General features: G+C 35.1%; 1 protein-coding gene across 9 annotated transcripts in view; it reads right to left on the reverse strand.

Moving 5' to 3' along the window:
• Positions 1 to 13,126, reverse strand: part of CCDC18 (coiled-coil domain containing 18) — a 101,022-nt gene that overhangs the window by 33,991 nt on the left and 53,905 nt on the right. For 8 of the 9 annotated variants that reach the window (XM_070592627.1, XM_070592626.1, XM_070592628.1 and 5 more), the window contains 3 exons: positions 12,881 to 12,997; positions 5,674 to 5,841; positions 3,027 to 3,169 (listed from right to left, as the gene is read on the reverse strand). In XM_070592627.1, coding sequence (XP_070448728.1) covers positions 3,027 to 3,169; positions 5,674 to 5,841; positions 12,881 to 12,997 — 428 coding nt within the window. The remainder of the gene's footprint in view (positions 1 to 3,026; positions 3,170 to 5,673; positions 5,842 to 12,880; positions 12,998 to 13,126) is intronic. The other variant, XM_070592630.1, reaches the window with a different exon arrangement.

The following is a 13,126-nucleotide window of genomic DNA, read 5'->3' on the forward strand; positions in this document are numbered from 1 at the left end:
ACATCTATGTATAGAAAGTAATCCACAGCTTTTTATCATATCCTCAAATATGTCTATGGCCCAACAAAGTTATAAACTATTAGATTATACAAGCGCTAATGACCCTTTTATATTTCTAAATTCCAGGTAAATGATTTTTAGCTTGACTAATTCTTTTGTTTACACTAGAGTAGATATAAAACATAATTAGAAAATGTAATTAGAAAGAGGTTGGCATAGAGTACCAAGAGCTGACAGCTTGTCAGAAAGGAGTTGGGGAAAAATTACTTAAAAAAATACAAGAACTCAAAACCACAGCAGTCTACACATTTGGTAAAAAACAAACAGAGCTCTACACTCCTTAAGGTTTCATTATTAGGGTACCACTATGTTTCAGCATGGTATAATAACTGATGTGTGTAGTGATAACCCTGACACACCCAGAGAAGGTAAAAGTGACAAGAAAATATATATTTGAGAAGAATTCTACCAAAAAAGTTTTTTATTTTGAAGTTTCAGTACTTGGTAAAGATAAATTCCACTCATTTCTTTCTTTATGAGCAACTACTCATTCTTTCCTGATGCTAGGTAAATCAGGCATTACTATAATAAATATTGAAGAGTTTAAAAATGTTAACTATTATATGCATAATCTAATACTAAAAATTTTCCCATAACTTTCAACATTTTATGACAGGCTTTAAAACCACCAGTTTTTCCAGAAATGCTTCACCTTCTTGTCACAGTTATTAAGGGCAATCAAGTCTGAGAGTGGAAACAGGGCCAAAGAAAGGACTATTGCAAAAGTAATACTAAACTTTGAGAACACGGCAGCTGAGACTCTCTGGCTTCTTCAAATGTAAGAAAGATTTTAAAATATGGGGGCAGTCTGAGAAATCTAACAAGTGCTCTATGAGCCTCAGCACTGAGAAACCAGGGTCAGGATCATTCACAGGCAGTGACATTTACATGTAGCACCAGAAGAACCTTTTAGCAGCTGTATAACAGAAAAAAACCTTGGTTTTAGAGCACATCTAAACTGTGTATCTCATACCTTAACTTCTTTGAGTTCCCGCTTCCTATTTTAAAAGCAGGAATAATAAAACCCCTATCATAGGGCTGTTTTGAAGATTGAGTTATTGTGTTTACCTAGCACACTGCCTGGCACACAGAAGGTGCTCAATAAATTAGCTTCCTTTCTTCTATTTGAACATATTTTAATTCTAAAACAGATCCAAGGAGATTTATACAGATATATTTCAACTGTAATGCCTTTCGGGAGAGAAAAAATAGTTTTATAAATTATAGTGCCAGAAGTGAAAAAAGCAATAGTGAGAACAGAGAAAACAGAATGAAGAGAAGATTTCTTGGAACTATGGTACATCTTTCTGATGAAGTTTAGTCATGTAGTGCATAAGCTTCCTATTAGTATTTAGGACTTACTTTTCTTCCTCAATGTGCCTATTAGCTATAATCAAGAAGAATTTTTTGTCTAGAAATCAAAGGGTGGGGGTAACAAAAGGAAGAAGTAATTGCTCCAATTTTCTCAGTGAAACAGAAAGCAAGATTATTAGTGAAAACAAAGATTGGGGAGGGATTGTTGGAGTTTTGAAAGAAAAGGCAAAGGTGTAAAAGAGTCTTCTGCAAGAATGAGTATTATTGTGATTGCCTGATAGCATTAAGGGCACACTTATGGTTTAAAGTTATGAATTTAAAGTAAGATTGGTCAGCATGGTTATATTTTTCCAGCCTCTGTAAAGATGCAAGCACAGAATAGTCTGAATTTGGTTTTTAGTGCTGTGTACCACAAAGTAAGAGACAGGTAAGGGAGCTGTGGGTATATGCATATCAATGATTTAATGACTAGCTAGATGTAAGCTGGGTAAAGAGAGGAGAGAGGGCATCAGGGAATGAGACAGTGATGCAATTGATGAATTAGAGTCCTGATTAGATCAAAGAATTGTTGAATTTGGCGTATTAAAGGGAATGAAGTGAGAATACAGGGGTAGAGGCATAATATTCAAATTATGTTGAAATATTGGAGACATTAGAAATGACAAAATCTAGGGTAAATCATGTGAGTGAGTGGCTAAGGTATGATAGAGATCAGGATCATTAGAGAAGAGGAATTCTCAAAACTGAGAGCCTAAGGTGTCAGAAGGATCAGCTAAATAGATGTATATTGAAATGCCCAAGAATAACGGCAGTATGGGTGTTGTAGAAGGCAACAGTAAGTCAGGTGGCCTGTAGGTGTCAGCAATAGTGAGAAATGATATGATCCAATGACACGAGGTTCATGAAGTATGGTATACAATGCCACATCCTGACCCTCTGGTACAAGAACTGTGGGGAAAGATTTTACTTTAGAAGGCTGCAGGGGAAGAAGCAATGTCCTCAAGGGAAAGTCAGATTTCTGTTACAGCAAGAGAAAAGAAAAGGTAGAGAATACAGGGAATGTCTCTCAGGATGGACTGTGAATTCCAGAGGACACAGTGGAAGTTTTTCAGAAGTTGTGATGGGGTGAGAGAGGGGAAGAGAATACATAGAGAGGTATAAGAAAGGATAAAGTTACAATGTGATTAGTCTCAGATGATTTTAATCTTCGGTCAAGGTTGAGAACCAGTTTTATTCTAATAAGTTACTCCCTCCCATAAACAACTAGACCCTATAAAAATTTCCTCTATATGAATACATCTTTGCCTGCAACTTTTAATGTTATTCACAATTTAATTTAAAACAACACTTGCTGAGTGCCTATGAGGTACATGGAACTATGCTAATTATTGTGGGAGGGCCATTGAAATAAACCAGATATATCTTGACCTTAAGGAACTCACAGTATAGTAGGAGGATTAACAGTATTAAACCATACTACAGAAAGGCATAATGAGGGATTTGAAGGAAGTACAAACAAAATACTATAGGAACACAGACTACGGAGAAAGTAATTCTTCAAGCAAATGCTTCACTGAACATTATCTGATATTGAAACTCAGATAGTACTGATGTTAAAACAGGAAGATAAATAAAAGTAACAGTCATTTTACCTGGCAGTTCCAGTAAGTTCAATAACTTTTTGCCTTTTCATATCTGCTTCACGTGTGGCTGCTTCACATTTCTCCTCCATTTTTCTCAACTTTTCAGCTGAACTTTCCCTTTGTTTTTGAAGCTCTTGTTCCAGTTTTGATACCTTATAAAGCAGTTTTCAATAATTCTTTAAAACTCAGTCACAGTTCAACATTCTTCAGAAGAAAAACATTTATATAAATTTGTAGCCTAGCCTATCATTCAGTTTCTGGATGTATTACAAAAATCAAAACTATAGACCAGCAAGTAGTGTTTTGGAAATATAAAAGCAAAACTTAATCTTTAATAATAAAGATACTTCATTCATATACATATTTATAGAATTGGACCCATTATAATATTAAAATAGGACTTATAAGCATTGAACAAAATAACGGTAAATGTTTCCCTTTTCATTATCCCCATCTGAATCTTCTTTCTTCCCTTGTCAAACTATGTTCCTTTCCTTCTTCACAAATTGGCTCATTCAGTGAAGGATTCCTAGACTGCCACCTGCCCTCAAACATTACAACTTGCATTTGCTCCCAACACAACTTGCACTTGCTCCTATTCATTTTTCCTTCTGTTCTCCTACAGTGAAGGAAGTATTCTTCCCCCTGTATAAGTCAAATTGCTTCACAGGTGTTCTGGAGCCAATTCCTCTCTACTTTCTCAGGAACCTCATACTATTGACTATCTCTACTTTCTGCTGTATCTTTACTCTCTTTCTTCTGGTTTCTCTATATTAGCATTTAAACATGTTCCAGACCTTCCCATCATAAAACAACTTCCTTTCATGCCTCCACCTCCCTCCAACTACCACCTTTTCTTTCCTCCTCTTTACAGCCCAACTTCTCAGAGTTTTCTATGTTTGTTGTATCATTTTTCTCACTTCTCATTCATTCTCAACCCATTCATTCTCAACCCATAGCAATCTGGCCATTCCACAGCAACTGCACTACGTCACCAATGACCTCCATGCTGCTAATTCTAATGGACATTTCTCAACCCTCATTTTATTTGACATTGATTGCAGCAGCCCATAACACCAACTGTCATTCCCTACTTCATGAAATACTTACTTTGGCTTCCGTGTACTGCATCCCTCAGAGATCTGTCCAAGTCAAGCTTCTTACCCCTCATTTTATATCCTCTCCCTAGTTAATCTCAGCCACTCAAGGTCCTCAATGAACATTTACATGACTGTGATCTCAAAGTTAATCTTTGGCTAATGACTTTAATATCCTCCCTGATCTTCTAACACCTCCCACTGAAGAACTACATATAGATTGTAAGTCATTAATACCCACACTCCCAACTCAAGTTACAAGAATAAAATTAAAATAGTACCCAGGTAAAAAGGGAAGAGAACCATGGAAAACCTACTCATTCCGTGCTTGACTAAATAGCACAGTCAGAAGCAGAAAGAATCTAAACATGAGTAATAATCTGAAAGAATCCAGCATGGAACCTGTGCATAGTGGAGTATGAATGAAAGGAGGAAAGAGAATATATACAAGAAAACTTACTCCAAATACTGAAGAAGTTTCTAGATATAAACTTCTGTAGACCCTCAAAGAAATTAAAGAGAACAGAAGAATCTGTTAAAACAAAGATCATGAAGAAATAAAATAACCAAATGAAAAATACAAATGAACTAGTAGACTTAAGGTAAAAAAAAAAAAAAAAGAAGGAAACCATAAGACCATTATGGAAATGAAACAGCTTCAGAAGGAAAAGAATTATAACCAATCTTGCAAAAGCTAGAGCCAATGTCAGGGATTTAGGAAGTGGGAATAAAACACAGATGAGATAAGGAAATGCTTCAGGATGAACCTATACAGCAGGCAGAACAAGCAATGTGTCTAGACTTTAATAAAAGGCAGCCACAGGAGGGATGTCTCTAAAAAAGAAAACACAGGATACCTGTCTGATGTGTTTGAATGCATTGAAAGATTTTTTTAGTTTCTTTGGAGAGCCTGAGGATGAATCCAGAATACATAGATAAAAAAATCATACAAATGACAAAAAGGTGAGGTGTAATGAGATTACAGGGAACTAACATTTTCTAATTTATCCTTTTCTGTAAAGTTTGAAAAGAGAAAAACAAAATGAAAAATGTAAAATATCTGTCTGAAGAATTCAGATGAATTTGGTAATGAATGAAAGAGAAAAAGATTAGATTCTAGTATAAAATTTCCTAGGAGTCTTTCTTTGGAGTAACAACTTATTTTTAGAAAGTTTCCTTTGAAATTTTTCTTTTAGCATGGCTTTGGCATTTCTTTAGGGATTATCACACGTCTTGATCCAAAAAGAGGAAATTGGAAGGTATAATGATTCAAATAGGTATTACATTCAGGTCCAAGAAGAAGGGAGAAATTGAATAAAGAAGCCTGAATTATAACTAAGTTGTATGGAGTAACAAAAATGTGCCCATGGTATTATTACACAATCACATTACACAGGAATAGACATTATAATGTTATATTACAATGTTATAGAATATTTCTTATAATATGAAATCTTTGAGATTAAATAGCAATTTACATAACTAATAAAAAAATCTATTATCAATCTCAAAAATTCCTATTTCATACAAGTAAAACCATTTTGACCAATAACATATACCTGTTTTTCAAGTTTAGTTTGAATATCTTCTAGCTCTCCATTTCTAATTGTTTCTTGTTGTAACATTTGCTGTTGTTGCTGAAGAGTATGCTGTAGAATAACATTTTGCTCAGCGGTTTCTTGAAGACTGTGATTTTTTATCTTTAGCTCTTTCTGTAAACAGTATACCTAACAAATATATACATTTCTCATTACAATGTCATGTTTCATATAAAAAGCAATAAAATGTCAAAGCTGTCTACCTTAGTAGATAATTATCCCCACCCGTCATCTGGGACAATTGCATTTATGGCTACAGTTTATTATGTGGAAGAGCAGGGTTCATTTTTCTGATGGGGAGATGTGTTAGAAGAACCTGTTTATAGGGCTGGATCTTGGCTGGTGTCTGTGAATGTGGCTTTGGAAACATTCTCTAAATGATGAGATTGTTTGCCAGGCTAGCGCACTGAATCACACTTTCCTTCTTGGAGTCTGGAATTTGGATACTTGTTGCTGTTCCTATGTGACCAGCCCCCAATAAAAAACCCCTGAACTTTGAGTCATAAGCAGGCTTCCCTGGGCAGAAATACTGTAAACGTGTTGCCACATTTCACTGCTACAGAAAGGAGCATGTTCTATGTGACCCCTCCCAGAAAGAAGGAGAGAACATAGAAAGCCATGGATTTCTCCACACTCCATCTGATATATCTTTCCCCCTTACTGATTGATAATAAACTATAGCCATGAAAGCACTGCGTAAATGTTAGGTGCTATTTATTATATTATTGTTGCTATTACCGCTGTTTGTAAAATGCAAGCAAAGCACTCTTGAATATCCATGCTCCAAAAAACACAAAAAGGAATGACAATACTAACTAAGAAATTGCATTCATTCACTCCAAATATTTAGGACTTGAACATGCTGGTCCCCAAAACTGCTTTCAAAGATACCTTTAAAGTTATCTGGGAGCACCTACTAAGAAGGAAAAAAAAATGCCTTTTGTCCTAGTAATCCTAAAAATCTGCCAAAAGAAATTATTTTCAAAATTGCATAAACAATGAAGCCTAATTTAATATATATTTTATAATATTATTCACCTGCTCCCAAAAGGAGAAAGTTTAATAAATGATGATATAGCAACCTAACTAAAAATGATGCAACCATTTAAAATAATAATTTAAAAGACAATAGCAAAATATAAAATTTTACAAAATGAAATTAAGTGAAAAAAAGCCCAGAATTACATTTCATTAATATAATTATGAAAAACATGCAGGCAAATAGAAAAGTGAAAACTTATGTAGGTAAGTCTTCTTTAAAAGGTTTCTTGTTGCTGCTTATGTAACAACTATTTTTAAAGTGTAGGAAAATAAAGCCATTCCTTTAAAGCAAAAAATCTTTCCAATAAATATCATTCCAGAAGAAAGGAATTTTAAACTCCTAAGAAACGGTGGAAGAGAATCTTGACTTGGTTCTTTTTCCTAATGCCCAGCAATTGAACATTCAGCAGCATCACAAAGGGCTTAGGGGCCAAACATCCTTTGCTCATGGTGAGAAATTTTTAAATTTCAAACTACTTCATCATGTGATGACATTGTAAACTTGGAGAATCTGAGATAGCACAGACAACTAACCAATTTCTGACTCCATTCTTATAGTTATTTTTATGCTAACCTATTTTACTTAATTTTGTCTATATGAAAATAATTTATTTAGTGCAAAACTGTATCAGTATCCCGTTTTCTTTCTTTTCCCTTACACCATGCACAAAAAGCAACTCAAAATGGATTAAAGACTTGAATGTAAGACCTGAAACCATGAAACTTCTAGAAGAAAACATAGGCAGTACACTCTTTGACATTGGTCTTAGCAGCATATTTTCAAGTACCATGTCTGACCGGGCAAGGGAAACAAAAGAAAAAATGAACAAATGGGACTACATCAAATTTTTAAAAAGCTTCTGCACAGCAAAGGAAACCATCAAGAAAAAGAAAAGACAACCTAACAATTGGGAGAAGATATTTGCAAACTATATATCAGATAAGGGGTTAATATCCAAAATATACAAAGAACACATACATCTCAACAACAACAAAACCAAGAATCCAATTAAAAAACGGGCAAAAGATCTGAACAGAGATTTCTCCAAAGAAGATATATGGATGGCCAACAGGCATATGAAAAGATGCTCACCATCATTAGCTATCAGGGAAATGCAAATCAAAACTACAATGAGATATCACCTCACTCTGGTCACAATGGCTATAATTAACAAGACAGGAAACAACAAGTGTTGGAGAGGGTGTGGAGGGAAAGGAACCCTTGTACACTGCTGGTGGGAGTGCAAACTGGTACAGACACTATGGAAAGCAGTATGGAGTATGCTCGGAAAATTAAGAATAGATCTACCATATGATCCAGCTATTCCACTGCTGGGTATTTATCCAAAGAACTTGAAAACACAAATGCATAAAGATACATGCACCCCTATGTTCATTGCAGCATTATTGCCAACAGCCAAGACTTGGAAGCAACCTACGTGCCCATCAAGGGACGAATGGATAAAGAAGATGTGGTATATACACATAATGGAATACTACTCAGCCATAAGAAATGCTGAAATCCGGCCATTTGTGACAACATGGATGGACCTTGAGGGTATTATGCTAAGCAAAATAAGTCAGAGGGAGAAAGTCAAATACTCTATGATCTCACTCATAAGTAGAAGATAAAAATGACAACAAACAAACACATAGCAACAGAGATTGGATTGGTGGTTACCATAGGGGAAGGGAGGTGCGGGGAGGGCAAAAGGGGCGATTAGCCTCACACGTGAGGTGATGGACTACAATTAGTTTTTGGGCGGTGAACGTGATGTAACCTACACAGAATCTGAAATACATTATGATGTACATCTGAAAGCTATATAATGTTATAATACAATGTTACTGCAAAAAAAAAAAAAGATAAGGTAAAATTGGCTTGTATTCCCAAATACTGTACACAAGCTGTTTGAGTTCTGAACAGCAGTTGCCTCTTTAGATGGGGTATGCCCTCACTTGTATTCCTCAGTGTCCATCCCACCCCCGACCCCTCTTTATTACCTTATACCCAGCCTCATTTTATTTGGTTATGTTTTTCCTGCCTGGCCCTATAACTATTGGATTTTGTGACTCTTGTACAGTATTTTAGACAAACTGCAAATTTAAGTTTTCCCTAGCATATTCAAAGTGAATTTTTTTCTCTAGAATATGCAGCACACATTTTATCCTCCCTATTTTTGAAAACTTAATGTCTATAATCAACAGCCTTCATTGCTATGGAATAATTCAAGTTTGATTTGACTTAAAAATAACTCATTTACAAGAATCTTTAAGCAAATTCATCTATTGCATAAAACAAGGCATATTTGACGATGGAAAAATTACTTGATTTCCAGAACTTAGCCCTCCTGCTGTGTTTGTAGCTTGTACCTAGGTGTGATTTAAGATTCCTTTGTCTGACAGTTTGTCTGAAAGGTGGTATTGCTATCCTTATAAAATGAGGGCAGTGATTCATATTAGCTGGGGTAAAGAATGTGTTGGCAAGACACTGAGTTTTTCTTATCAAAGGGCTATACAAATTCTCTGAAAGGAGTAAAGATATTATTGTGATCCTATGATCATAGAAATTCATATCACACACGAGGAAGCAAGATGCGAATTTATAACTAAAGCATCCACAAGGATTTGTGTAATTCAGAACCAAGGTAAAAGAGTCAGAAACAGCCCTATGAGAAGCCAGATCATTATAGAGGTTGTTTAATTAATTCTTTACTCTGAGGAGAAATGCCATTGGCACTTCATTATTTTGGTACTGAAACCACAATTGGGGACTTTGAAAATGTGTATGTGAAACCACAAATAGATCCCATCAGTTCTCTGTGAAGGGAGCTTCTATATTTCAATTCAAAAGCTGTATCTGCTGGGGATGTCCTTGTATTTCTTTCCTAATAGATTTTCATACTTTGTCCCTGGGGGTCTATGTTTATGTGAATTGTTAATTGAAGTTTACATAATTTAAGAAATCATATTCTTGGAATAGGATGAGAAGTTTTCTGAAAATGGATTACCAATAATTTATTAAAATCATTTCATTCACACCAAAAAAAATTAAATCTAACCCAGAAAAGTTACTGATAAGCTGTCAACTTCTCAAAATTTAAGTCCATCAATTTGAATAAAGATATTTATCTTGACAATGTAATTTGCAGGAAGAAATCCTTTTATCACTTTTTAAAGCATTTTAACAAGGAATTAAAATATTTTCAATATAATTCAAGACCCCTAAGTCAATATTATTTTAATCAAACATGTTTATTTCAACATTTGGAAAAGAATGTTTGCCTGAAGCAAAAGCTAAGAGAAATATTTATTAGTTTTTGTGGTGGATAATCAACACATAGTTTTTACAACTAGCTAACTTTCTACCAATATGCTCTGCGGTGACTTAATTATTCAGCTAGTATGTGATTTGGGAATATCCATTGATTTAAAAGATTAAAACAGCTTTATAACATCACCTATTATTAACAGAATGGATGCTCTATGAATCAAATCAAATTTTCTAAAACCTAGCTACACAAGATGAAACATATGCTGTTATAATAATTATATTAGTCAGCATTAGAGTTTTCTCTGTAAGACATTATAATTTGCTCTAAAGACAAATAAGTAAAAAGTAAATAAATGTTAGGTTAATACCTAAAAAAAAAGTAAAGAGTAATCAGATTTTTCTCCATGTTTCTTATCAATATACATGAAAAAGTAAAAAATGATTTTTTTAAGTAGGCCAATGCATATGCAACTGAGCTAATAATTCAGCAGCAATGAAAGGGCCTCCAAATCTTTCTAACTTACTTGCTTATTCTCTAGTGTGGTTGTACACACCTGACTGCCACTTCAGATTTCTAATTCAAGTTAAGCCTCAGTTTATATTTCCAGGTATTTCAAAAATAGTTCTAAGTTCATTTTGGGTAAACGTGTCATCTACCCTATGCTTTGGGTAAACACGTTATCCATGTTTGATTGTCTTTCTAAGAACGCAACGTCTAAAGCTCAACAAACTCTCTTATTACAAATACTGCCTGCCTCCAGACTCCATCTCTGCCAAGTCCATTTATGCTGAAGTGTAGTGAGGGCTAGAGAATAAATGCCTAAGTAATATTTTAAAGAAGATCATAGTAAAAAATATATATATATATATTCTTATTTCAGAATTTAAACATGTGGACAAAGAGAACAGACTAGTGGCTACCAGGGGAAAGAGGGGGTGGGGGTGGGCACAAAGGGTGAAGGGCAGCTACAACACGACTGACAGACAACAATGTACAACTGAAATTTCACAAGATTGTAACCTATCATTAACTCAATAAAAATATATATATACACATTCCTATTTTAATGTCAAGGTATTCATAGTTTAGGTGATTTAATTTCCATGTTTTGGAGTAAAGAAATATATGCCCATCTGTCAAAGATGCTATAAAAACCTTCACAGAGGGAGGCGCAAGGAGGATGACAGGACCATATAAAATACAGAGATTTCTTTTTTTAACCTCTAAAGTTATATATAGAGAGATTTGTTTTTTTCAACCTCTAATGTTATATAATTACCTAATTCTGGAGTGCTGGTCAATTACAAATTTGCTCTTAGATCTATCCCTGCCTTCCCCCTGCTCTGTGCTCTGCGTATTGAAGGAAATTGCCTTCTGGGTGACAGATAGATTTGGCCAATGGAAGGGGCCAGTAGTAGCAGTTTTCCTCCTCTACAGCCCCAATTTCTACTAGACAGACTCTTTCTCTGTGGCCCTAGCTCCACTAGGCAGCCCAGCTTCTGGACTATAGTCACATGATCCCTTCTTGATGCTCCTCTATACCTAAGGATGGTAGAGGGTCCCTTCTTATGACAATCTCTGAGTCACCTTAGCATGCTTTGTTTGGTTTCTCTCCTCTCCATCACCTGTGTATCTAATTCTCTGTATAAAAAGCCCTCCATTTTAAAGATATAGAAGGGTTTCTGTTTTTCTTGTTGGACCTTTTAGATATATACAAGTCAACTTTAACAAAGATTTGCTGGGGACTATTTCTACACATGAATTTAAGGTTTAAATATATATATTAAAAATTCTAACAGGGGCCGGCCCTGTGGCCAAGTGGTTAAGTTCGCGCGTTCCGCTTCGCCAGCCCAGGGTTTCGCTGGTTTGGATCCTGGCCGCAGACATGGCACTGCTCATTAGGCCAGGGTGAGGCAGCATCCCACGTGCCACAACTAGAATGACCCACAAGTAAAATATACAACCATGTACTGGGGGGATTTGAGGAGAAAAAGCAGAAGAAAAAAAAAAGATTGGCAACAGTTATTAGCTCAGGTGCCAATCTTAAAAAAAAAAAATTCTAACAAAGAAATAGAATTCTTCAGGAAGCTTATCCCTTTGAGCAAACATTGAGTGACTACCTATTGTGTTGAAAGTAAAGTGGTAGACACTGAGGATACAGAGGTGTGAATAAGATAACTCAAGAAAAGCCTTCTATCTAGTATCTGAGAAACTCATCTCAATAAAGAAAGTTGAATTTCTAAATCTAATTTGCAATCCTTCAGACAACTAGAAGGAACCAAAAAAATTTTTTTAATTTGAAGAATTTTATACAATGTTCTAAGGTTAATTATTTTATAATAGAATTACTCTGTGATAGTGATAATAATTTCATCTTCTGATTTCCTACAGATTAAAAAATATCAGAACTTTAAGGCGTCACATTTCGTGTTGCACTCAAATAATGCTTGTTTCTTTTTTTTTTTTTTAAAGATTTTATTTTTTTCCTTTCTCCCCAAAGCCCCCCCAGTACATAGTTGTATATTCTTCGTTGTGGGTTCTTCTAGTTGTGGCATATGGGACGCTGCCTCAGCGTGGTTTGATGAGCAGTTCCATGTCCGCGCCCAGGATTCGAACCAACGAAACACTGGGCCGCCTGCAGCAAAGCGCGCGAACTTAACCACTCAGCCACGGGGCCAGCCCCAATAATGCTTGTTTCTTAAAGAATATAAAATTGGAATTTACATTTTACTGGAAAGATTTTTTATATCAGCTACATAAAGATGTACTTATAAAGTATCTTGAAAATAAACAATATCTTAAAAAGAAAACACTTGAAAAACAGGCTCTGTATAAAGGAAATGTTAGTTTACCTCTTCAGATTTCTTCTTTAGCTGTGTTTCAAACTTTTCCTTATTTCCTTCCAATTGATTCAAATGCAAGGCAAGTTCTTCCTTACAAATTTCCAGTGCTGAATCTAACTGTCTGACCTAAGCAGGGAAAGAGCAAAAAGGGGAAAAGCAACTAATATTAATGAGTGCTTATTATATGTTCAATATTTTATAGACTTATCTCCTAATGTTACCTCACTGCTTCAAACAGTGATTATATAGTCCAAG

The sequence above is a fragment of the Equus przewalskii genome, chromosome 24 (genome assembly GCF_037783145.1).
Source record: "Equus przewalskii isolate Varuska chromosome 24, EquPr2, whole genome shotgun sequence".
Taxonomy (NCBI): domain Eukaryota; kingdom Metazoa; phylum Chordata; class Mammalia; order Perissodactyla; family Equidae; genus Equus; species Equus przewalskii.